This window comes from Eubalaena glacialis, chromosome 7 (assembly GCF_028564815.1).
Source record: "Eubalaena glacialis isolate mEubGla1 chromosome 7, mEubGla1.1.hap2.+ XY, whole genome shotgun sequence".
In the NCBI taxonomy this organism is placed as follows: domain Eukaryota; kingdom Metazoa; phylum Chordata; class Mammalia; order Artiodactyla; family Balaenidae; genus Eubalaena; species Eubalaena glacialis.
This window is the reverse complement of record NC_083722.1, coordinates 25,891,484-25,919,087: the sequence shown is the minus strand read 5'-3', so window position 1 is coordinate 25,919,087 and position 27,604 is coordinate 25,891,484. Positions and strand designations below refer to the sequence as shown.

Genomic DNA, 27,604 nt, shown 5'->3' with positions numbered 1-27,604 from the left:
TCGTCAGTGGCAGGTACGTATAAGAAATCTAGGTAAATAAAGGAAGAGAGTTTGATGCGGAATTCAGCTAATTTTGGTAGATACGTGATAACCAAGGCGAAAGTTTCTTGGTGTGAAAGAATGGAAAGTTTATACTTAATCTGTCTCTGTGCCAAGGCCCCAAGTGTTTTCATCCTCACACTTTATTAGCTTAAGTCAAATATACAGCAGGCTGCCTTAAAGGACAGTTATTTGAGTATGGGAGGGCAGTGGGAGGACTTTATTTCTCCACTTTATAGAGCTCACCCCATTCTGAAAGCTGAAATAAAGAGAGCAGGGCTGAAATCAGCCTTCGGCTGTGACCCTTACATTGCTTGTTATGATTGTTCATGAAAGCTGAGTATGTCCCACGAGTGACCTTGGGTAATTTTATAAAAATCAATCAACCATCATTATTGTTACTTCCCCTCCAAAATAAATAAATGAACACAACTTTTTACATGTAATCACTTCTTCCCATTAAACATCTCTTTTATTTCTTTTAAAGGGAAGTAAAAGAGACTTTTAGCAGCTAGTTAATGTTTGCAAAGTACATCAAAACCTGCTTTGGGCTAACCCTACAATTAGCCATCCTCTGTAATAACCGCAAAATGATTTTGTTGTGTGTGTGTGTGTGTTTTAAAGAAAAACAAATACACAGTTCTAGCTACTTTCCCCCTTACAGAAAACATTTAGAGTATAAGTATTTTACCTTACAAGAATACTCCTCAAAAGAACTGGGTATACCTTCTACCCCAATTTTTTCCCTCTAGTCTCTTTGGAACCCTCCCCAGCTGTGCCTTTTCCTGGCCACTCCACCAAAACTGGTCCTGTTGAGGTCACAAATGAGAACCACGTTGCTGAATCCAAGGTGGGATGCTCAGCGCTCACCTTTCCTGAGCAGCCAGCAGCATCTAACGTACTTGTTCACTCCTTTCTTGATACTCCTTCCCCTCGCCCACCGAGCTGTGCCCTCCCGGATTCCCTCCCACCTCCTGAGCCTCCCCTCCTGACCTCCTCTACCTGATTCCTCCTGCTTGTCCCAACCACTGACACTTGGAATGTCACAAGACTCAGTCCCTTGATCACTTTTTTTCTCACCTTGTCTTAAGGTTTTAAACCCCATCATATGCTCATTGCTGATAACTCCCAGATTTACATCCCTAAGGCCCACCTCCGCCCTCAGCTCAAGGCTCATCACCCCAACTGCTACTTGACATCTCCGCCTGGATGTCTCAAAGGTTTCTCAACTTAGCACGTCCAAAAAGTGAGCTCCTCATCTTGCCCCACAGGTCTTCCCACAGTCCTTCCCTTTTCCATAAATGGCAACTCCATCCCCCCTTTGCTCAGTTTGAAAGTTTGAAAGTCCTTTGCTTTGTTTGAAAGAGTCAGTGTTCACTCTCTCTCACACCACAACCAAAGCTCCAGGGAATTTTGTGCATTCTTCCTTCAAAATATCCCTGTGATCCAACCCCTTCTCACCACTTCCACTCCTATCACTGGGGTCTAATTCACCCTCATCTCATCCCCAGGTAACTTAGCTCAGCTAAGTTAACTCAGCTCTTTTCTTCTGCCCCTGCCTCCACCCCAGGGTCTACTCTTAAAACAACAGTCACTGTGATTTTTTTAATGTAAACTTTATCACATCACCTCTCTGCTGGAAATTCTCCAACGGTTCCCACCACACACAGAGTCAAAGCCCACCAAACCCTGCAGGGCTGGCCCTTTCTGGCCGCCTCTCCCTCTACTCTCCACTGGCTCACAATCCTCTGCCACCCTCACCCTCTTGCTCCCCTGACTCACAGCCTTCGCCCTCACTGTGTGCAAATCCCCCCAACCACCACCAAACCACAACCCAGCTCCCTGTCCACCTTCCCTGCTGCATTTTTCTCCATGCTGCTCAGAAAATCTAACACAAAATACAACTTGCTGACTTAATTGTTTTCCTTACAGAAATAAACTCCATGAGAGCAAGAATTGCGGTCTATTTCATTCAGAGCTGCAGCCCCTGTGCCTAGAACAGTGCCAGGCATACAGGGAGCTGGGAAGGTGGTCACTAAATACGTGTGGAATAAATAGAAGTTGAAGTTACAGAAGTGAATGAGGTCTCCCTAGGTGGACACGTAGAGTGAGAACAGAAGAGAGACAAGACTGTCAAATAGTATTTAAAGACTAGACTCAGGAGAGGAAGTAGAAAGATTTTTGCATGGGAGTCAAAGAAACAGGTGAATTAGGAGAAGAATCGGAAGGTTGGGGTGGGTTCCTGGAAGAGCTTTAAGAACTGGGCAAAGTGGTAGATAATGATGGCAAATACTTAGTGTCATTTTGAGGAGGATCTGGGGGAAAAGGGTGCAGAGCAAGAGTGTACTTGGTTAGGACGTACATGCCAGGTGATGAAATGAACTCGGGGGGAGTGACTTCCATTTTAAGCAGAGGGAAAGACAGAGATGAACGAAGGCAAGATGCAGGGAGAGATCGGATGACCCCCAATTCATTAGATCAATCTGCATCACCGAACTAGATCCTTCCTTTATTCAAAGCTTGAATTACCTAAATTTTCAGATGTAAGTTATCCAATTTACTTGTCTATGTGGATGAGCCTCCATTCAGCTTTTTGTGTCGACTCTGAATAATTCCTTAAAAAGTTTAGCATCCTGTATTTTGTTACCTTTCCAGTAATTCCCCAGGGGGAGCCTGTGGAATTCCCTTTCCCTGGAGAATTAGAGATGATCATCCATTCAGGATGCACGGGTCCTGCTCTGCCTGGATAAGGAGGGCAGGCTGAGTGACTGGGCAGAATTGGGGCACCGTGCTGCACCTTACTGTACCCTACAGCACCGTGTTGCTGTGGAGGTGGGTGTCAGGAGAAGGTGAGGAAGAGGAGAAGGCTAGCATTCAGGGAAGGCAGCCACAGCCCGGAGCCTGCATTCTGGTGGGGATGCACACAGCTTCCTTTGTTGTTCAGATCCGGATTAGGCTTTTGCCTGATCCACTGGAGCAGAGCCTGGAAGCCTTCGAGGTGGGCTTGTCCCCGGCCAGAGAGGCGGAAAATCAATTTGGCTGGCAAATGAGATCCCCCAAGAGCTCAGTGCACACTCCATAATCTTATCCACTAGCAGCTCAGGAAATAGATGCCTGGGCCCTCACATATCCATGGGGGAGGTGAGGCATAAATCAGGCTTTAAGGATTGGGGGCAAAGGCAATGGACGCTCTGGCTGGCTACTAATTAATCAAGCACGGAACACCTCAGCCTAGCAACCTAGGAGTGAGCCACACACACACAGGCTACTGCCGCTTTTCTCAACTCTATTTTCATTTCAATTAAAACAGATATCAGATGAAATTCTCCCCTTTAGACAATGCTGCTTATGCGTCCCCCTGTTCTTCCTTTAATTAAAAAACATGCTTATTGCAATGCTTGCCAGAATCACTTTAACGGTATTTTAATTGTAAAGTCTCTGCCTGATTAAAAAAAGAAAATATGAACCAGAAAGTGTTTGCAAAAATGTTCTCAGGATGCAAGAAAAGAATCACACACCGCCCCGAATGGATGCCACATACTAATTCCTTAATTAGCCTGGCACCACTAGTCAAGTGGGCAATGTGGAGGAGAAAACATATCGGAAATGAAATCATTGACTCAGAGCCACGAACAATAGGGAGGGATCGTTTTCATCAGCTCGGATTTCCCTGGTAGGAGAGACAAGTGCATCTAACTAAAAATACCATGCTCAGGACAGGCCCAGTCAATGTGGCCAGACAGATTTTTTTCCACTGTTCTTTGGGAAAAGAGTAGCTGGGCCAGGTTAATTGGCTTCCAGTCCTGACAATCCTATATGGTTCCCTCTGTTGTTTTAGGCTAGTAGTTCTCAAACTTGAGTGTTTGAGAATCACCCAGAATCACCCAGAGGTCTTAAAACACAGATTGGTGGACCTTGCCCCCTCAGAGTACATTTGCTATGGGGCCCAAAAATGTGCATTTCTAGCAAGCTCCCAGGCGATGCTCTTGCTACTTATCAGGGAGCACACTTCGAGAACCACTGCTCTAGGTAAATTAAGCTTGTTCTAGATGTCCATAGTCCATAGTCTAAAACAGGTAGAAAAATACAAAGCTGGAATTGCAGATTAATTCACTTTGTCATTCAACTAACATTTGCTGTTATTTCCAAGGCCTTCTGCTAGGTGCCATAATAAAAATGTTAAAAATACACTTTCAGAAGGTCACAGTGAAGTTTAATTGTTCCAGGTGAATAGAAATACCCTGGTTTTAGTGAACTGGCCAACTTTACAGATAACCAAGAAAGAAGATAATGGTGATGACTCAGCCTTTTACTTTTTCTATAAAACATAAAACTCATGAAGTTAACCTTATCAATGAATTAACTCTATGCTAATTACAAAGTATAAACATATTTGTGGAAGAGAAACATTTAAACACTCAAAACACTGAGATGTAAATAAGTGCCTTTTATTATAGCTACTGTTGTCAATTACTACTTAACTAAACCTGGATTTCCTTTCTACCTCCAGAAAATCAAAACTTCCTTTTACCAACAAAGTTTCTGATATTTAAGTTCTGAAGCCGCTCATCTGTTCCATGGATTCTTAGAAAGTCACTTAAGACCTCAGAAAAGAAAGGAGAAAACAGGGGGGAAGACACTGTCTTCTCCAGGCAGGTAAAAATCTCCGTAACTACCAAGTTACTCACTGATTCAAATAATCTCCTTCTTTCTCTGTATCAAAGGTCAATTAGCATTGACCCAATCACATTTTTTTTTACCAGCCCTGCAACCTGATATGTTTCTCTAGCAATCTGCTATTTAAAAGGTTCCAAATATAATTATTCTCTGAGTATTGTAACCATGATTCAGCTACAACATAATAATTTTAGAAATGAACAATAATAGTCGTTCATAGCACTTATTTAAAAAATGAGGGTACATCCTACCTTTACTTGACTCCCAGGAATATTACAGTACATGGGAAATGATAATAATGAAAAGCTGTCTTCAGTATATTTCAGTCTGCACAAGAATCCCAGATACATAAGCATCCCAGATTTCTAACTTCACTCGCAGTCTGGATAAACAGGATGTGAGAATCATTAATCAACAAATGAGGTAGAGAGGTAAGGAGAGACCAAGTCTTGAAGGACATTGTAAGCCATATCATGGTGTTTAGACTTGATGTTAAAGGCTAACAGAAAGTCCCAGAAGGGTTTTAAGGAAGGATGTTTGAAATATTTATCTTTTGTTACTGAAAATATTGTAGCTTCTGTGCTAGGAAAGGGCTGGTCCCTTTCAATAGCATTTTTCATGTTACAATATCCAAGTTGTCAAGACATAAACTGTAAATTGTTTAATATCTATCTATCTGTCTGTCTGCCCATCTACTGAAAGCAAGTCCTTTCTCATAGCAACGGCTTATCTTTCATTTACGGCTAATCAAGTATGTCTGGGACTGTTCTCTGGAGGTAAATATTGTAAGTCATTGTCTGACTGGGAAAAATAAGGGGTTTCAGAGCCAAGTGTCCCCCACATTAAAAAGCCTTTGTCTCTGATCTCCTGATACACAAATAGTAAATGAAATTGGTCACTGTCTGGACTAATCCACTAACATTTGAGGATACAGGAAGGACTCTGATTACAGAGAAATCCACAGCCAACATTAATCTGCCTCTTCCGGTCAGAAATTCAGTCATTCAACAATTATTTGAGTACCTACTATGTGCCTGGAAATATAATAATCCTGGCAATACAAAGGTGAGCAAAAACAGACCTGGCTCCTGCTTTCTTCAGCTTACTTGCCTAGATTGCACCTTGCCAAAAGGTAAAGGGCAGAAAAAACATACCCTAATATTAAATTTGTAAAGAATTAACATAAAAGCAATTCATATAAAAGTTATATGATTTGTATATGAATGATATTAAAGTTCTTAGCCTGTGAAAAATTCTATCAATGATCCACTTAGCTTTGGATATAAGCAAGGTCCCCTCTCATAAAATAAGTAACACCAATTTGTCGCCAAGAAAAGACTGACACATAGAGATGCACAAAGTTAAGGGAGTTAAGGGTGGATTTCACAAAACTCAGGTAAATGTTTTCTGGTGCTGACTTCTCCATCTGGCTTCCACTTAAGATCATTGCACAGCCCAGGCCCTTCTCAGCACCATGCTTGAAACTATGGGAAGGAAGTTTACCAACTCCTTTACCACACTTCCCTCTTGAGGGCTACAGATGAACAACATTAACAGCCGGTAGACATTTATACAAGCCACTCTCCTCCTGTAAAGGGAGGAAGTCACCACCATTTCCATTTTGTGCACTGATTTGAGGCCCAGATCCTTATCCAAAGCCACAGGAAAGTCCATGGGTACCTCATATTTGAACTCAGGCCCCCTGTTTGCTGACCCAGCCCCAATCAGACAACCTTGTCACCTTGTCTGTACATAATCATCCCATTTCCTGCCTTGAAGGGTAGCTTTTAGCTGGAAGAAGAGTCAATTCACTCAATCTCCTTTTGCAGCCAACTTGCACATAAGTTATTTTAAACTTACCCATTTGAAACAAATTTTGTCAGTTCACAAAACCCTCCCATGTTGACCAAGACATTCTATAGTTAGGAGAGGAAGAAAAAAAATATTAATGCAGGGTATTTCATTTGTATCCAATGCCTTCAGATGGATTTCCTTTAAATCCAAGCTGCTGTCAGTGAAGTCTTAAAACTGCAGACACGGGGTAACCTGCCCCGTAACTCCCAAGGTCCTGATGCACAGAGAGACCACACAGGATGTCCCAGGAAGCCCTGTTTCACAGCATTCCCAGATCACTGCATTGTAAAGCATTATCTGAAGCATGCACCTACTGAAACTGAGGTCGGTTTGGTTCTAATTAGAAGGAACCAAGTGTACAAACCCTGGGATAAAAAGGCTGTGCTGGATACAGCACTTAATACCTCACTCCGAAATCCTCAAACCCTTGACTAAGATGAAGAAACTGTAGGAGACACACAGATGGCCAACAGGCACATGAAAAAATATTCAGCATCGCTAATAATCAGGGAAATGCGAATCAAAACCACAATGAGATATCACATCACACCTGTTAGAGAGGCTATTATCAAAAAGACAACAAATAACAAGAGCTGGCGAGGATGTGGGAAAAAAGAGAACTCTCCTACACTGTTGGTGGGAATCTAAGTTGGTGCAGCCACTGTGGAAAAGAGTATAGAAGTTCCTCAAAAAACTAAAAATAGAACTACCATATGATCCAGCAATTCCACTTCTGGGTATTTATCTGAAGAAAACAAAAACACTACTTCAAAAAGATATATGCACCCCTATGTTCACTGTAGTATTACTTACAATAGCCAAGGCATGGAAACAACCTAATGAATGGATAATTAAAATGTGGTGTATATATACGTGTGTGTGTGTGTGTGTACACACACACACACACACAATGGAATATTGTTTAGTGATAAAATAGAATGAAATCTTTCCATTGCAACAACAGGGATGAAACTTGAGGGCATAAGGCTAAGTGAAATAAGTCAGAAAAAGATAAATACCATTTGATCTCACTTATATGTGGAAGATAAAGAAAAGAACAAAACAAAACAAAGAAACAAACAAAAAACAGACAAATCTGAGCTCACAGATATTGAGACCAGATTGGTGGTTGCCTGACATGGGTGGGTGAGGGGTAGGCGAAATGGGTGAAAGGGGTCAAAAGGTACACACTTCTAGTTATAAAATGAATACGTCCTGGAGATGTGATGTACAGCATGGTGACTACAGTTAATAATACTGTATTGTATATTTGAAAGTAGCTAAGAGAGTGGATCTTGCAAGTTCCCAACACAAAGAAAAAAAATTTTGTACCTATCTATGGTGACTATTGTGGTGATCATTTTGCAATATATACAAATACCAAATCAGTATGTTGTACACCTGAAATTTATATAATATGTCATTTATACCACAATAAATTTTTTTTTTAATTTTTAAAAAAGAAACTCTACAATGAACCCAGTAGTTGGTCAAGAAAAGATGGCTCATCGCAATAAACCAAGAATATGCATTGCTAGACTATAGAAATCGCCAGTATAATAGACTTAAAAGATCTGAGTGTCCTCAAAACTGTGAACTAAAAGAAAGAGTTTGGAGAAAACGAGACCACATTCCCAACTGCAGCAGAAAAACACACTTCCACAAAGTCAAAATACCAAGGAGAATGGAGGCAACCTCGTGGATAACTCGGCTACTTCCACCTCTGTATCCTTCCCTCTCTTGCTGTAGAAAAACACTTCAATATGCATTCTGAAGATAACAGAGGCAGAAGCCATCTGAGGTCTTTATTGCCCAGCTAATTCTTTGAGTAATCCAGTTTGCTTTGTATATAGAAGCAGCCACTAGCTGTAAATAAAATTGCAACTTAGGCCTGACATTCAGCCATCTCTTCTGTTATTCCCTTCAATCCAAAAGAAACAACAACTAACATGAACTGAATGCTTGTGCTGGGCCAGACCCTGTACTAAGGGCTTTAGAAACATTCTTTCATTTAGTACCCAAAGCATCCATAGGAGTTGGGTGATACATTGTAGTATGGCTACACAATAGCAAACAGTAAATGTTAGCAATCGCTGTCCCTGCTGCTATTACTAAAACAGGCCTTACTCTAAAGAGGAGAAACTTGAGGCTTACAAAGGCTGTGCAACTTGCCCAAGGTCACAAAGCCGGTAAGAAGCAGAGCCCAGATTCAGACTCAGTTCTTTCTGGCTCAGAAGCCTGCCAAGCATTTAACTGCTTTGGTATACACCAGTAGACCAAGAAATAGAAAATCACATGAAAGGAAGCCAGTGCACTATTAAACAGCACAACTTTCTGCTCAAGCCTTGTAAAATGAAGGCACTGTGAGTAATAAGAAACTACAAAATGTCTTCCTCTTGAAAGCCCAACACCAAGGGAAGAGGGGTTTCTAGAGTTCATCCTCCCCTTTATTAGTCTCCAGATCTAGACCACTTCACATCAAGCTGCTTGACCACCAGGACAGAGAGTCACTGCTTCATTCAGAAAATATGGATGCTTCCCCAGCTACAGACCACAAGCCCAAGATCCTTGACCAGAATCCATAATAGTGCACACAAGAGGGTAATGTTCCGTCTCTGTTATTATGGCTCATCATAATTACCTGGAATAAAATAATAAATTTTAATTCAGCGATGCCTATGGCCGTTGGGCATCTTAACATAAAAGAATGAAAAATATAATTAACTAAATCAAGGCAATATGCCTATTTCCATCCCAGCTCATTAGTATTAATTGATGGGGTTAATTCTCTTTTGTGTTTAACAGTACCTCCTAAAAAATAATTAAAAAAAAAAAAAGAGAGAGAAGGAGGAATGGAGGGAACAAATAGAAATGGTAACTGGACAAAAGTTCTAGGTCTTTTGCTAATTAAGATGAAATCATAAGAGATATAGCTGAAGCTCTTATCAGGGTCACAAAATAATGTGCCATTTTTTCCAAAAAGTTCAGGAATCAGTACATACAGCAGCATAAATAACGGTGAAAACTTAGTCTTTGGGTGCCATTTCCCAATTGCCTCAAAGAAATTTATAATCCTCCTTTCTACTATAAGTTTTACTTGCAAGAAAAAAAAGTGTGTTCTATTTTATACATGGAAACATAAGGAAGGCACAGAGAGTTCAGAACTCTCAAGGGCCATATGTAGAACTGTTGAACTCCTCCTGATGGAGGAGCCTGGTCCCTGTATATATTGGGATCCTGGTTTCCATGAATGGAAAAAATATGGAGGATGCAATATCTTCATAAAGTAGTTCCAAATGTAGTTCTTAGGTCATCTAGTTTCACTTCTATTTAGCACTAATCCTTTCAAAGTGTGTACATACTTCATGTGGAATGTTTTCTTCATAATACTGTGGAAATGGCTGAGAAAGTGCTTCCACTAGAATACTTTATATCTTGTTCGTTAAAATCTTTTGAATAAATTATTTTTTGGCTTGAAATTTTTCATGCCTTGTTTCATCCCATAGATAGTATCAAAAAATAAAGAAAATTTCACACAGCTATTTTTCTGATACCATGAATGTGTATGAAAAAGACAGTAACAGATACTCAGAGAGTGAATTGCTGTTATTGATGATGATGATAACAATTCAATCTTATATTTGAATAGATTTTTATTGTCCTTCAAGTACCTTCACACCTATTATAGACCAAGAGAAGACATTAGGGGTTGAGAGCTACACCATATCAACCAGATCGTTGAGAGCTGGGGTTCTTCCCCAGTGAAAGCCTTCTTCATATGTCTTTTAGAAACGAACAAAAAAATAACTTAGCAATGGATTTTATATTTCTAACTCATAAAGATATACTTTTTTATGTAGATGTGTAGATGTGTATACATGTGTATGTATGTGAATATATGTAAATTTATGTATTTATGTGTGTACATACGTATATAGATAGATATCAGTGAGCACAACTAAGGATAGTAAAAGCAAATTAGTTGAGAAAAGTGATATTTAAGAGAGGGAGAACTTAAAAATTATACTTCTTAAATTTCATCCGGGATCTGAATTCTGCACCATTTTACTTGTCCACCCATTCAAAAATCAACACATGTACTTTGAGCCCACATCATGAGTCAGGCACGGTCCTAGACACTGAAGAGACAGCAGTAAATAATTGATGGAAGTTCTCTGCCTTTTTGAGCTTATCCTAGCAGAGGAAATGAACTGTAAATAAACAAGTAAATTGTAGTATCTCATGTAGTGATAAGTGATATGAAGAAAAGTAAAGCAAAATAAATGGATGGACTAATAGGATTGTTATAATTTTAGAAAAGATGGCAAGTCCTCTCTAATAAGTTGACATTTTCTCAAAGAGAGAATGAAATAAGTGAGCTAGCCACATGAATATCTGGAGGAAGAATATTCCAGGCAAAGGGCATTATGTGCAAAGGCCGTGAGGCAGGTGTGTCACTGGTATATTCACAGAAGAGCTGGAGCAGAGTGAATGAGGAAGGCAAGGTCAATGAAGGGATCAGAAGTTTAATAATGGTGTGAACCTTATTCCTAGTGAGGTGAGAAGCCACTGGGGTAGGGGTGGTTGAGGAAAGAAGTAATAAGATCTGACATATTTTAAAGGGCGTGGACAATAAATTATTGGGGGTTATTTTAGCATATAGCACAAAAGTCAAATACCAATGACTTAAACACATGAAGGCATACTTTTCTATCACAAAAAGTACTTCAGAGGTGGGCAGCCCCAGGTGCCATGCTAGTATGACAACTCGGAAGGTGGGCAGCCCCAGGTGCCATGCTAGTATGACATCAGAGTCCCGGGTTTCTTCCATTCTTCTGTTTCCTCATTCTTTTTTTTGACCACACCAAGGGGCATGTGGGCTCTTAGTTCCCGTGCCCTTGCAGTGTAATCACAGATTCTTAACCACTGGACCTCCAGGGAATTCCCTGTTTTCCCATTCTTCGCAAGTCAACTCGTGGTCCAAGATTGCAGTTGAAAATGTAGCTATCACATTTACATTCCAGGAAGCAGGGAGGAGAAAGAAAGAGGGACAAATAGGGCATGCCTCCTACTAAGCCATCTCTACTTTAAGAAATGTCCTAGATGTCCTGTACCACTCTTCCCCTTACATATCACTGGCCAGCTCTTAGCCACAGGCTATGTCTACCTACAAAGGAGATGAGGAAATATAGCATTTTAGCTGGGTACACTGCTGCCCCAAATAAAAACTGGGGTTCTGCTGCTAAAGAAGACAAAGAAATTAGAAACACGGGAACCAGTTAAGAAGTTGTTTGAAATGGTCCTGGCCAAAAATTAGGTTGAATAGGACTAGGTTGGTACTAATGGGACACAGGTTGAAGATTCAGCCAATAAGATTCACTGATGGATTGGTCATGGAATATAAGAAAAAGAAAGATATCTAGGGTGCCACCAAGATTTCTGGCCTGAGCCACTGGCTATTAAGTGAGATGGGGAAATTCCTCCCACGTTGAATCTGTGTGTCTATTGACGTCTACACGATCAAAACTTGTCTCAGGTACAAAGTACATGCTCTTCACCTCCTCTCCACTCTCCAACTCTAATCTTACATCCCGGACACTCGGATTACTTCTGTCTACATTCTGCCTTACCTCCTACATCACATGTTTTAGAACTAGACATTTTACTCGTTTATATTTGCTCCCTAATTACTTTTTCTTTAGTAGTAATGCACATTACTCATGTTAAGCATTATTCTTCACTTCTTCTTGTGTCTCACACAGAGTTCCCAGGCCACTTGATAAGTATTCACAAGTCATCTGTTGAACCAAATTTCATCTGTGTCCTTTCCCAGTTCTCATACTTTCTAGAAGCTATGACCCATATCTCTGTGATTAAAATCTTACTTTCACTCTAGGCAACCCTGCTCCCTACCAACAACTCCTGTTTGTACAGAAACGGGTGTCCACCACTTATCCTCACAATCCTACCAATGGGGGGGGGATCCTTCACATAACAGACTTTCCCTCTCCATGGGATGAGGGTTAGCCCTTCTAAACCTAGTCACTTATTCTAAATAATGAGAGTGAAGTATTGCCTGAACCAGGAACATTTAGGAATAACCACCACTGAAAGGTGACAGCTTGGGGCAAGTATCTGGGTTACTAGGATCTTGAAATCTCCAAGAGTGGAAGCCAGGTGTGTATCCACATACCTCTGCCTCTCCCTTGCCCTCTGTTCTCCTCTGATGCCTCTTCTCCATCTTCAGTCTCTGGCCCTATGGACAAACACCATTCCTTGCTGGAACATCTACCTGGAACTACTAGGATATCCAGAGACTCAGATGGGCTGAGTTTGAGGTCTTTTAGCTGCAAAACCTCTCCCAAATGGCATCAATATCAGGCAAAGACCCTTGAGCGCCTGAAGGGCATCCCATCCTCCAACAGGATTTGACTCCTGTGGCGAGAATCCGGGTTAAAGGCCTGTAAAGAGCATCTTTTCTCTGAGCTGAGACTTGAAGTCTGTAATTTTCCTTTGTCATTGCCAGTCCTTAGGTAGCTGCTAGCTGTCAATAAGTCAGTACTCCCCATAGCCACTGGCTACACACACACACAACCACCACAAAGACAGGTTAGGAGCTCAAGCTCACAGACCTTTTTCCTAAAGGGTACTAATTAATCGATTTGCCTGAAATCTTCTCCTTGCTACCAGAGGAAAAAAAAATAAGCTTGCAGAATAAAGAATGTAAAATTCCTAATAAGTCCACCTGTAAGAGACAGGTAGTAACACTCCATCAGTTTATCCTCTGCAAAATATTTTATTCTCCCTCATATAGCCACAAGCTTACTTTAACAAGAACAAATGCTCCTGTAAATGTTAAATATATTTATAGTACAGAATGGTGTTTTAGTGCAGTTTTATAGATCTCCACAACTAATCACATTTGCCAAGTAATTTTCATTTGCCAGTGAACAAGAGTCCCTTTGATAACCACTCCTTATTATCTGCCACTGAAGTAGGCAATGATTTTTATTCTCATTTAACAGATAAGGAAGCAAACTCAGGAGGAGGTAGAAAAAACTGACTTAGTCACTTGGTAATGAGGGGGAGGAGTTAAAATTTGAATTCTCAATCTCTCCCAAATTCCCAGACCCTAGAGCTATGTGGCCGGTTTCGCAATAAGGAAGCCTATTTATATGACTTTCCACGGGACAAGGAAGTCAACCACAACAGGGTAAAAGCAGGAAGGCATTGCTTTCTTGGCAGGGAATTTCAAAGGCAGCAGCATTAACTGATTTCAGAGCCTTCTGCTGTATTGTGAGTGCTGCCAGGGACAAGCATGAATACAAAGGACTTGAATAAAGAAGCATATTCTTGGAGAACACTGTTCACCCTCTTGCATTTGAAAACTTAAAATAATCAAGCTCTGTGCTTTTAAGAGTCAAAAGAAAGGGCTTTCATTTTGAACCTTCTGACCACTTCTTCCTTTCATAGGGAAATCTCAATTTGGTCCGAGAATAAATTGTCAACCAAGTGCTGGAACTTATCCAAAAAGTTCCCCTTCCTTCTGCCCCTAAAATAATAGAATCATATATAATAACGCCACCCCCATCTCCAAACTCCGCAAACCTTTCACGTGCAGGAAGTTGAGGATGCTGGTGTTGGTGTCCAACAGGAGCAGCTGGCCTTTCTCTACCGTGACGTTGTCGCCCTCTTGTGGCAGTCGCTCGGGAAACCAGCTGTGAGCCCTGGACCACCTCCGGCAGAACTGAAAGGGAAAGTTGCCCTGGAAAACAGGTTTGGTTATTTTGTTTTGTTTTGTTTTGTTTTCAAGCAGGATAGTCTGGGTGATCCATCAGAACAGAAACTCCTTAAATTCAAATTAATTTAAATATAATTTTAAACATCTCCATAAAATTAGTCACCCTCGTACAACTAACTCAAAAAAGGGAAAATCCGGAAGGGGCAAAGTCGTACTCAAAGTTCTTCTGTGTTCAGCCTCTGGAATTCTCCAACGATATGCTGGTAATACTTTCTTACCTTTTTGCCCAAGCACAGGCTGCCTTCTACCTAACAGATGGGGTCAATTCCATTTTTTATTTTTACAGACGTGTACTGAGTCTTGGACAAAAAGTCATAAATAGCCAGGAATAGAGAGAATTAAAACATTCTGCTTGATGGGTGGCATTTTGCTTTATATAATTGGTACCATTTTTCACTGGCTCTGCTGCCAAGTGTCCCTGTTTTATAGGAACATTCCTCTCTCCACGTGTTCAGATCCATCCTCCCACCCTGCCTCTTTTGATATTACTGATGCCTTTCCCTCTGTGTTTGGTGCCTCCATTCTGGCAAAGTTTGTGCACAGGAAAAGTGCCAGCTGACTTCAGATAACAACCCAGAATGTTTGAGGGAGGTGCCGGGAGCGGGACTGTGAAGAGCCTAGAGGAGGAAGCACCCTTCACCCCCTGCCGTCTCCCTCTCAGAGCTTCTGGCTTCCTGTTAATTTACAGTCACACTGAACTCACGTGGTTTTCAAACCAAGGATGTGAGAATCACAGAAAGCAGTATCTGGCTCATGCAAGAGGCGGAGAACAGGTTTAAATGTCCTGTGCAGCTATGGAACTGTAATTCTGACAAATGTAATGAAATCCTCTTGGACAAGGTGATTAGCTCAAGGTCATACAGATGACATCCTCTTGGACAAGGTGATTAGCTCAAGGTCATACAGATGACATGTGTATGCCTCTCTCCCCACAGTTCTTCTTCCCACACAGATTCCAACCTAATGCGAAGCCCTAGTTCCTATAAAACAACTGCCTAGAAAGTCCTCTTGTGAGATGTTTGAGGCAGATGGGAGAAGATCATGAAGAAGGCGAGGCATGTTTATAATACCAATAACTGCACCTCCAGAGAGAACAGTGCCCTGGAGTACTTCTGAGAGAGAAAATGGACAAATGTGTTGCCAGAAGTCAGTAGATTTTCCAGGTGTACTGACCCCCAGCTCACTAGTCCTGAGTTATGTACTGAACCCGATCACCAACAAGACCTGGGGATAAGGAAAAGCAGGATCTTTTCATTTTCTGCATCTACAAAGGAGAAATAAGTCAGGGACTCATCCCAATTTAAGAGATGGAAAGGCATCAGGCATAGTGATAAGCAGTCCCAGCACCACAGGAAAAAAAGAACGTGTGGTACCCAAGCATCATTGTGAGCTGTATGAACCATGACCACAGGATGACCATCCAAAGACTCAAAAAGTGGGACAGAAGTTTAGCTCTCTACCTATTTCACACTGAAGCTAGGCATGGGGAGGTAAAATTACAGAAAGGGCTCCTCATACGACTAGACATTCTACCTTCCTATAATCCTTTAATTCACTTCTGCAGAATCCACAAAGAAAAAGGGGGGCCAATAGGAGGAAACTGGAGTGGAATAAAGTGGTGACAAGATGGAAAAGACCAAAAGATGGTGAGGACAACTCCAGAGAAGGTGAACCAGATTATCTGTAAGTCAGCCCTGAGTCACTAAGACAAGACATGTGAAAAAGCTTGGATTTCTAGAAGGTCAGAGATGGAAAGGACTCTAGAGAAATCCTATCCCTTTATTTTAAAGATGATGTTTCAGACAGGGTTTCTCAGCCTAGAGCTGTTTAAGGTGCAGATTCTCTCAATGCCACCAGGATGGCACCAAAAGCTCACGAGGAGGGATCAATTAGGAGATTGGAATTAACAAATACACACTACTATATATAAAACAAATGAACAACAAGGACCTACTATATAGCGCAGGGAACTATATTCAGTATCTTGTAAAAACCTATAATGGAAAAGAATCTGAAAACGAATACATATATATATATATATCCGAATTACTTTGCTGTACACTTGAAACTAACACAACATAGTAAATCAACTATACTTCCATTTTTTTAAAAAACGCTCAGGAGGTAGGACCAGGGATCTGTCATTTTAATCATCTCCTCGATGGCACTTCTGCATCAAATTTTGAGGACCAATTCAAGGCAAGGGCTAGAGAAGAGGGAGATAGATCCAAAAAAGGAACTGGGAGGCTCCCTTCACACCAGCCCCTGAAGCTCAGGGAAGGCTAGCAAGGGTGTGTGGATGAGCCATGAGGAAGAGTGAAGAATTCAGCAGCTTCAGCAGCTTGACTTTTTCTGAGACGTGAGCCTCGTGTTCAGATCCAAGCCCAGCTACAGAACTACACAAAAAACCTGGGCTCATGACCCTCACAATGGGAAGATCTGGAACAACTAGACGTTGATTAGGTAAAAGGAAGTCAGAGGCGGACCATTCCATGATGTCTTCCCGTAATTAACTTCAGAACCTTTCAAACCTCAAGGTTAGTACTGATACCTGTCATCTTAGCTCTGAGGGAACTTTAAAGACTTTCTCTCTGGCTCGGAAGCAGCTGTGTGTATCATTGGCTGCCTTCCCTGTGTTCTATCATCTTGGCCTGGCCGAAAAGCCTTTGAAAATTGCTCTACTCAGGACCTTCAAGATGGCGGAGGAGTAAGACGTGGAGATCACCTTCCTTCCCACAAATACATCAAAAATACATCTACGTGTGGAACAACTCCTACAGAACACCTACAGAATGCTGGCAGAAGACCTCAGACTTCCCAAAAGGCAAGAAACTCCCCATGCACCTGGGTAGGGCAAAAGAAAAAAGAAAAAACAGAGACAAAAGAATATGGATGGGACCTGCACCTCTGGGAGGGAGCTGTGAAGGAGGAAAGGTTTCCACACACTAAGGAGCCCCTTCACTGGTGGAAACAGGGGGTTGGGGGGGAAGCTTCGGAGCCACGGAGGAGAGCGCAGCAACAGGGGCGCAGAGGGCAAAGCGGAGAGATTCCCGCACAGAGGATCGGTGCCGACCAGCACTCACCAGTCCGAGAGGCTTGTCTGCTCACCCTCTGGGGCAGGTGGGGGCTGGGAGCTGAGGCTCAAGCTTCAGAGGTCAGATCCTGGGGAGAGGACTGGGGTTGGCTGCATGAACACAGCCTGAATGGGGATAGTGCGCCACAGCTAAATGGGAGGGATTCCGGGAAAAAGTCTGGAACTGCCTAAGAGGCAAGAGACCGTTGTTTCTGGATGCGCGAGGAGAGGGGATTCAGAGCACCACCTAAACGGGCTCCAGAGATGGGCAGGAGCCGTGGCTATCAGCGTGGACACCAGAGGCGGGCATGAGACGCTAAGACTGCTGCTGCAGCCACCAAGAAGCCTGTGTGCAAGCACAGGTCACTATCCACACCTCCCCTCCTGGGAGCCTGTGCAGCCTGCCACTGCCAGGTCCCGTGATCCAGGTACAACTTCCCCGGGAGAACACATGGCGCGCCTCAGGCTGTTGCAACATCATGCTGGCCTCTGCCACCACAGGCTCACCCTGTATTCCGTACCCCTCCCTGCCCCCAGCCTGAGTGACCCAGAGCTCCCTAATCACCCGCTCCTTTAACCCCCTCCTGTCTGGGTGAAGAACAGATGCCAGAGGGTGACCTACACGCAGAGGTGGAGCCAAATCCAAAGCTGAACACCAGGAGCTGTGCGAACAAAGAAGAGAAAGGGAAATCTCTCCCAGCAGCCTCAGGAGCAGTGGATTAAATCTCCACAATCAACTTGATATACCCAGCATCTGTGGAATACCTGAATAGACAATGAATCATCCCAAAATTGAGGCGGTGCACTTTGAGAGCAACTGTAGACGTGGGGTTTGCTGTATGCAACTGACTAGATTCTGATTTCTATGTTTACCTTAGTTTAGTTTTTAGTGCTTGCTATCATTGGTGGATCTGTTTATTGCTTTGGTTGCTCTCTTTTTTTATTTTTTACTTTTTTTTTTTTATTACTTTTTTAATTTTAATATATATTTTTTAATTTTAATAACTTTATTTATTTTATTTTATTTTTCTTTCTTTCTTTTTTTTCTCCCTTTTCTTCTGAGCTGTGTGGCTAACAGGGTCTTGGTGCTCCAGTCAGGTGTCAGGCCTGGGACTCTGAGGAGGGAGACCTGAGTTCAGGACACTGGTCCACCAGAGACCTCCCGGCCCCACGTAATATCAGTCAGCAAGAGCTCTCCCAGAGATCTCCAACTCAACACTAAGGCCTTGCTCCACTCAACAACCAGCAAGCTCCAGTGCTGGACACCCCATGCCAAACAACTAGCAAGACAAGAACACAACGCCACCCATTAGCACAGAGGCTACCTAAAATCATACTAAGTTCACAGACACCCCAAAACACACCACCGGACGCAGTCCTGCCCACCAGAAAGACAAGATCCAGACTCATCCACCAGAACACAGGCACCAGTCCCCTCCACCAGGACACCTACACAATCCACTGAACCAAACTTACCCACTGGGGGCAGACACCAAAAACAATGGGAACTATGAACCTGCAGCCTGCAAAAAGGAGACCCCAAACACAGTAAGTTAAGCAAAATGAGAAGACAGAGAAATACGCAGCAGATGAAGGAGCAAGGTAAAAACCCACCAGACCAAACAAATGAAGAGGAAATAGGCAGTCTACCTGAAAAAGAATTCAGAGCAATGATAGTAAAGATGATGCAAAATCTTGGAAACAGAATGGAAAAAATACAAGAAACATTTAACAGGGACCTAGAAGAACTAAAGAGCAAACAAACAATGATGAACAACACAATAAATGAAATTAAAAATTCTCTAGAAGGAATCAATAGCAGAATAACTGAGGCAGAAGAACCGATAAGTGACCTGGAAGATAAAATAGTGGAAATAACTACCACAGAGCAGAATAAAGAAAAAGAATGAAAAGAATTGAGGACACTCTCAGAGACCTCTGGGACAACATTAATCACACCAACATTCGAATTATAGGGGTCCCAGAAGAAGAAGAGAAAAAGAAAGGGACTGAGAAAATATTTGAAGAGATTATAGTTGAAAACTTCCTTAATATGGGAAAGGAAATATTCAATCAAGTCCAGGAAGTGCAGAGAGTCCCATACAGGATAAATCCAGGGAGAAACATGCCAAGACACATATTAATCAAACTATCAAAAATTAAATACAAAGAAAAAATATTAAAAGCAGCAAGGGAAAAGCAACAAATAACATACAAGGGAATCCCCATCAGGTTAACAGCTGATCTTTCAGCAGAAACTCTGAAAGCCAGAAGAGAGTGGCAGGACATATTTACAGTGATGAAGGGAAAAACCTACAACCAAGATTACTCTACACAGCAAGGATCTCATTCAGATTCGATGGAGAAATCAAAACCTTTACAGACAAGCAAAAGCTAAGAGAATTCAGCACCACCAAACCAGCTCTACAACAACTGCTAAGGAACTTCTCTAGGCAGAAAAAACAAGAGAAGGAAAAGACCTACAAAAACAAACCCAAAACAATTAAGAAAATGGTAATAGGAACATACATCTCAATAATTACCTTAAATGTAAAAGGATTAAATGCTCCAACCAAAAGACATAGACTGGCTGAATGGATACAAAAACAAGACCCGTATAAATGCTGTCTACAAGAGACCCAGTTCAGACCTAGGGACACATATAGACTGAAAGTGAGGGGATGGAAAAAGATATTCCATGCAAATGGAAATCATGAGAAACCTGGAGGAGCAATTCTCATATCAGACAAAACAGATTTTAAGATAAAGACTATTACAAGAGACAAAGAAGTACACTACATAATGATCAAGGGATCAATCCAAGAAAGAGATATAACAATTGTAAATATTTATGCACCCAACATAGGAGCACCTCAATATATAAGGCAAATGCTAACAGCCATAAAAGGGGAAATCAACAGTAACACAATCATAGTAGGGGACTTTAACACCCCACTTTCACCAATGGACCACCAAAATGAAAATAAATAAGGAAACACAAGCTTTAAATGATACATTAAACAAGATGGACTTAATTGATATTTATAGGACAATCCATCCAAAAACAACAGAATACACTTTCTTCTCAAGTGCTCATGGAACATTCTCCAGGATAGATCATACCTTGGGTCACAAATCAATCCTTGGTAATTTAAGAAAATTGAAATCGTATCAAGTATCTTTTCTGACTACAACGCTATGAGACTAGATATCAATTACAGGAAAAAAACTGTAAAAAATACAAACCCATGGAGGCTAAACAATACACTACTAAATAACAAAGAGATCACTGAGGAAATCAAAAAATACCTAGAAACAAATGACAATGAAAACAAGATGGCCCAAAACCTATGGGATGCAGCAAAAGCAGTTCTAAGAGGGAAGTTTATAGCAATATAATCCTACCTCAAGAAACAAGAAAAATCTCAAGCAACCTAACCTTACACCTAAAGCAATTAGAGAAAGAAGACCAAAAAAAACCCAAAGTTAGCAGAAGGAAAGAAATCATAAAGATCAGATCAGAAATAAATGAAAAAGAAATGAAGGAAACGATAGCAAAGATCAATAAAACTAAAAGCTGCTTCTTTGAGAACATAAACAAAATTCATAAACCATTAGCCAGACTCATCAAGAAAAAAAGGGAGAAGACTCAAATCAGTAGAATCGGAAATGAAAAAGGAGAAGTAACAAGTGACACTGCAGAAATACAAAGGATCATGAGAGACTACTACAAGCAACTCTATGCCAATAAAATGGACAACCTGGAAGAAATGGACAGATTCTTAGAAAAGCACAACCTTCTGAGATTGAACCAGGAAGAAATAGAAAATATAAACAGACCAATCACAAGCACCAAAATTGAAACTGTGATTAAAAATCTTCCAACAAACAAAAGCCCAGGACCAGATGACTTCACAGGTGAATTCTATCAAACATTTAGAGAAGAGCTAACACCCATCCTTCTCAAAATCTTCCAAAATGTAGCAGAGGGAGGAACACTCCCAAACTCATTCTACGAGGCCACCATCACCCTGATACCAAAACCAGACAAAGATGTCACACACAAAAGAGAAAACTACAGGCCAGTATCACTGATGAACATAGATGTAAAAATCCTCAACAAAATACTAACAAACAGAATCCAGAAGAACATTCAAAGGATCATACGCCATGATCAAGTGGGGTTTATCCCAGGAATGCAAGGATTCTTCAATATATGAAAATCAATCAATGTGATACACCATATTAACAAATTGAAGGAGAAAAATCATATGGTAATCTCAATAGATGCAGAAAAAGCTTTCAACAAAATTCAACACCCATTTGTGCTAAAAAAAACTCTCCAGAAAGTAGGCATAGAAGGAACTGACCTCAACATAATAAAGGCCATGTATGACAAACCCACGCCAACATCGTTCTCAATGGGGAAAAACTGAAACCATTTCCTCTAAGATCAGGAACAAGACAAGGTTGCCCACTCTCACCACTGTTATTCAACATAGTTTTGGAAGTTTTAGCCACAGCAATCAGAGAAGAAAAAGAAATAGAAGGAATCCAACTCGGAAAAGAAGAAGTAAAGCTGTCACTGTTTGCAGATGACATGATACTATATAGAGAATCCTAAAGATCCCACCAGAAAACTACTAGAGCTAATCAATGAATTTTGTAAAGTAGCAGGATACAAAATTAATGCACAGAAATCTCTGGCATTCCCATATACTTATGATGAAAAATCTGAAAGAGAAATTAAGAAAACCCTCCCATTAATCATTGCAACAAAAAGAATAAAATACCTAGGAATAAACCTACCTAAGGAGACAAAAGACCTGTATGCAGAAAACTATAAGACACTGATGAAAGAAATTAAAATGATACAAACAGATGGAGAGATATACCATGTTCTTGGATTGGAAGAATCAACATTGTGAAAATGACTATACTACCCAAAGCAATCTACAGATTCAACACAATCCTTACCAAACTACCAATGGCATTTTTCACAGAACTAGAACAAAAAATTTCACAATTTGTATGGAAACACAAAAGACCCAAATAGCCAAAGCAATCGTGAGAAAGAAAAATGGAGCTGGAGGAATCAGGCTCCCTGACTTCAGACCATACTACAAAGCTACAGTAATCAAGACAGTATGGTACTGGAACAAAAACAAAAATATAGATCAATGGAACAGGGTAGAAAGCCCAGAGATAAACCCACGCACATATGGTCACCTTATCTTTGATAAAGGAGGCAAGAATATACAATGCAGAAAAGACAGCCTCTTCAATAAGTGGTGCTGGGAAAACTGGACAGCAACATGTAAAAGAAAGAAATTAAAACACTCCCTAACACCATACACAAAAATAAACTCAAAATGGATTAAAGACCTAAATGTAAGACCAGACACTATCAAACTCTTAGAGGAAAACATAGGCAGAACACTCTATGACATAAATCACAGCAAGATCCTTTTTGACCCACCTCCTAGAGAAATGGAAATAAAAACAAAAATAAACAAATGGGACCTAATGACACTTAAAAGCTTTTACACAGCAAAGGAAACCATAAACAAGACGAAAAGACAACCCTCAGAATGGGAGAAAATATTTGCCAACGAAGCAACTGACAAAGGATTAATCTCCAAAATATACAAGCAGCTCATGCAGCTCCATATCAAAAAAACACACAACCCAAACAAAAAATGGGCAGAAGACCTAAATAGACATTTCTCCAAAGAAGATATAAAGATTGCCAACAAACACATGAAAGGATGCTCAACATCACTAATCATTAGAGAAATGTAAATCAAAACTACAATGAAGTATCACCTCACACCGGTCAGAATGGCCATCATCAAAAAATCTACAAACAAGAAATGCTGGAGAGGGTGTGCAGAAAAGGGAACCCTCTTGCACTGTTGGTGCAGCAGCTGGTGGGAATGTAAATTGATACAGCCACTACGGAGAACAGTATGGAGGTTCCTTAAAAAACTAAAAATAGAACTACCATATGACCCAGCAATCCCACTACTGGGCATATACACTGAAAAAACCATAATTCAAAAAGAGTCATGTACCGCAATGTTCATTGAAGCACAATTTACAATAGCCAGGACATGGACGCAACCTAAGTGTCCATCGACAGATGAATGGATATAGAAGATGTGGCACATATATACAATGGAATACTACTCAGGAATGAAATTGGAGTTATTTGTAGTCAGGTGGATGGACCTAGAGTCTGTCATACAGACTGAAGTAAGTCAGAAAGAGAAAAACAAATACCATATGCTAACACATATATATGGAATCTAAAAAAAAAAAAAAGGTTCTGAAGAACCTAGTGGCAGGACAGGAATAAAGATGCAGACATAGAGAATGGACTTGAGGACGTGGGTAGGGGGAAGGGTAAGCTTGGACAAAGTGAGAGAGTAGCATTGACATATATACAACACCAAATGTACAATAGATAGCTAGTGGGAAGCAGCAGCATAGCACAGGGAGATCAGCTCAGTGCTTTTTGACCACCTAGATTGGTGGGATAGGGAGGGTGGGAGGGAGACACAAGAGGGAGGGTAATGGGGATATATGTATACATAAAGCTGATTCACTTTGTTATACAGCATCAACTAACACAACAATGTAAAGCAATTATACTCCAATAAAGATGTTAAAAAAAAAGAGAATTGCTATACTTAGCCCCAACCCAGCAGGTGGGAAGGTCAAATATTGTTATAACCTCTTTACAGCTGAGTAAACAAAGGCTCAAAGAGTTTAAAGGTTGTGTTAAAGGCCGTGGAGGTGAAGACAGCCGGGACCCAGCCAAGCAAGTTCCTACCTCGGGTCTTCCCGCTCACATGGCCTCTCTTGGGATGCTCTCGGCCAAAATATCTGCAAGGCACACTCCCTTACTTCATTCAGGTCTCTGCTCAAACAACACTTCCTTCTCTGTCTCCTTATTAAAATGCTACGTCCCATCACTCCTTCATCCTAATACTGCTTCATCTTTGTATTAGGCCATACCATTCCTTGTGTATTTATCATCCATTGAGCTTATTACTCAAATGAAAAACAGGGACTTTGTTTTGGTCATTGCTATATCCCCAACCCCCTAAAAAGTGTCTGACACATAGTTAAGTGGAAAATAAAAATTGATGAAATGATTTCTTAAGTGAATCATCCACCTGCAAATTCCACACGCATTTATAGATATCACACACACACATAAGCATACATGCCTTCTTGATACAGTAGGTGAGCAAATAAGTGATAAGGTCTAAAATTACTTAAAAATGTTATGTTCCCTAGGTCTCTTGATCCACTGAGTTTGGCCCACATCCTTTCCCACTCCTTTCTGTGTTTTCAAACTCTATGTAAACTTAAAACCAAACAAGGGTAAATGTATCAAAATTAAAACCAGAGACTCAGATTCAATCTCCCTATGAAATCCTCCACTGATTTTTTCTTTCACCTTAAGCCTCTTTACTGAATGTGGTACTTTACAAATGGTTATCAATGTTAAGCATTAAATTTCAAAAGATCTAAGCTTCCCTCTGCCCAAAGCTTTTCCTTATCATAATAAAGGTATCTTGAAATTATATAAAATGTATCAATGATTCATGCCTATTACAAAACAGTGACTAAATACTAAAAGTAAAAAATTCCTAAACTTTTAGCAAAATTTCTTCTTAAAAAATTAATGCATCCTCAACTGTCCGACAGCACCTAGGGAAGTAGAAGAGTCAAATATCTCCATGATTTCAAGTTGTCAGGGAATTCATGGTTACATGTGTCATAAGAATTGTAGCTCTACATTTTCATAGTTGACACAATGGTAGTATAATTCTATTCCACAGGCCTCCTAGAGCAATAACCCCATGAGACAGAGGAGGTGGCCCACTTTCCAACATCTTTATCCTTCAGTTCCTTCAATCTGATCCAATCAAGCAAAAAAGAATGCTGACAGCATCACTAAAAAGACTTCTTGTCCATATATTCGAAAGCCTCTCAGTTGATACCAATGTAATGTTTTGGTGCAAGCCATGCTCTGCATCACCAACCCAGCTCCCAGGTCGACGCAAGTTTCACTTTCACCAAATAACAGGTCTTTCCACCATAGTCCCCAAGGTGTTCAGCCTTTAGCTCTAGTTTTCTTCTTCAAGATAAACAAATCACTCATTCCCATTCTGCAGATGAAGTAAATCATCTCCCTATGGGCATATGGGGGTGGAGTAAAAATAGAGACTTGGGAACTATCCAGAACATGCCCTCATTTTTACCTTAGAACATACAGCCCCAAATAAACCAAAACAGAAACCAAAAAACAAAACAAAACACAAGCAAAAACTTTCCTGGCTCAGCGAGAAGCTTATGCAATTTGTTTTCGTCTTACAGCTTGTCAGCACTTCTCTGAACTTCAGGAATGTGCAGTGTCTGCAAATCTTACGTGTCACCTTAAATGTACTTGCAGTACCACCAGAGTTATCTTGAAAGAAAGCATTGATCAGCAAGGTGGAACACCAGGCAAAGCAAAGACCTATTTGCAAGCATCTGTGTTAAGCCAGGGCTGTGGAGAAGGCAGAGTGTGGGGATCTTTCTAGTCAGTGTCTCCTAGATGACAAAGACAAGGAGGAACTATTTTGACACCTCCCCAGAATGCCTGCTTCAGCAAACAAGCCCTGGAAATAGGAAAAGACAGGTCCCTGTCACCAACGCTCTCTCCACCCTTTACACTGCTCTGTTTTCTCCAAAGAACTTATCATCACTGAAACATTGTGTATTGTTTATAGTCAGTCAAGTCCCAGTGGAATGTAAGCTTCATGAGAGTTTCTTGGCTTTCTGCTGTATCCCAGTACCTACAACAATGCCTGGCCACATGGTCGGTACCCCAAAAAATGTGTTTGAATGAATAGTCAACTCTTATGTGGGCTCATAATCACTATGCCATAATTCAAAGTATTGTTTTAATAACTAAAATAATTTGATATGACACTGCAATTTTTTTTTACTTTTTTCAGTGCTCTTTTACATAGAAACGTTTTAAATTCTTATGAAACCAAATATATTGATCTTTTTTTGGTAACATCCTCCATTCTTTTACACATAAGACTCCCTTCTTTCATTCTGACACAAACAGCACTTACATGTTCTTCTTGATTTGTAGGGTTTTATATTTGCATGTTAATCCTCAACTAATTTAGAATTTACGTTGGTGGGAAGTTTTCCATTTTTCCTTATTTTTTATCTTTGCTTTGTTCCCCCCTACCCCAAATATAATGAAATGTCTTCACACCATTTATTAAACAATAGAGTCTTGGCTATTTTCATAACTGTATTATAATGTTGGGTGATATTTAGCATGTTGGCCAGTTAAAATCCTAAACCTTTCCTGTATGAGCTAGTGCAAAGCTATTTCTTTTAGATACATGTAACTTCATCCTTGTTCTTAAGGTGCTCATGTTATCCCTGAAAAAAAGACAAATAGCCAGGTAATTAATATAAAGTGTGATTAATTCAATAATTAAAGGCATAAGCAAGGTACTATGTGAATTCAGAAAATCAGATGGCTAACTCTGGTAGAGACCACCTTACAGATGAAAGCCTGTGCATTAATTACTTTTCTTTTTTTCAGTCTGGACACTACACATGAATTAACACAGGCTGAGATGATTGCAGCTGATTATGAAACCCAAAAATGCTCATTGTAGGAAAAGTCAACCATCTACAAATCCAGGATTACGAATAGAGCCCCTGACCTCTAATCCAATAACTCCTTAGGGAACAAAAAGGAAATTAAATTAGTTTGGCATAATTTGTTCTTACTGGGCTCATGCTGGCTCTAAGTGATCACTTTCTTTTCTCGGTGCCTATAAACCCTTCACGATGATGAGATAACATGAGAAAGTCCCCCTCTGCTGCCCGGCATATTGACTACTCACGGAAATGTCAGTAACGCCTCCTGCCAGCCACACTGGCCCAATTCACATTTTATGCTTTGTCCCTGTTAGAAAACCGGGCAGTTCACTAGCTTCTCTCTCCCTTCTGTGCACATCCTATACGCCACGATTTCTCTAAGAATATTGATGTTAGCTCAGTGCTTCATCCATGTAAGTTATTTTAGCACTCTTGAGCTTCAGGAACTAGTACAGTCTGCAAACAGAACA

At 40.7% G+C, this 27,604-nt stretch overlaps 1 protein-coding gene across 8 annotated transcripts in view; it reads right to left on the bottom strand.

Annotated features, from left to right (window-relative positions):
• Positions 1 to 27,604, bottom strand: part of PKHD1 (PKHD1 ciliary IPT domain containing fibrocystin/polyductin) — a 446,865-nt gene that overhangs the window by 294,516 nt on the left and 124,745 nt on the right. For all 8 annotated transcript variants that reach the window (XM_061196096.1, XM_061196099.1, XM_061196100.1 and 5 more), the window contains one exon: positions 14,179 to 14,335. In XM_061196096.1, coding sequence (XP_061052079.1) covers positions 14,179 to 14,335 — 157 coding nt within the window. The remainder of the gene's footprint in view (positions 1 to 14,178; positions 14,336 to 27,604) is intronic.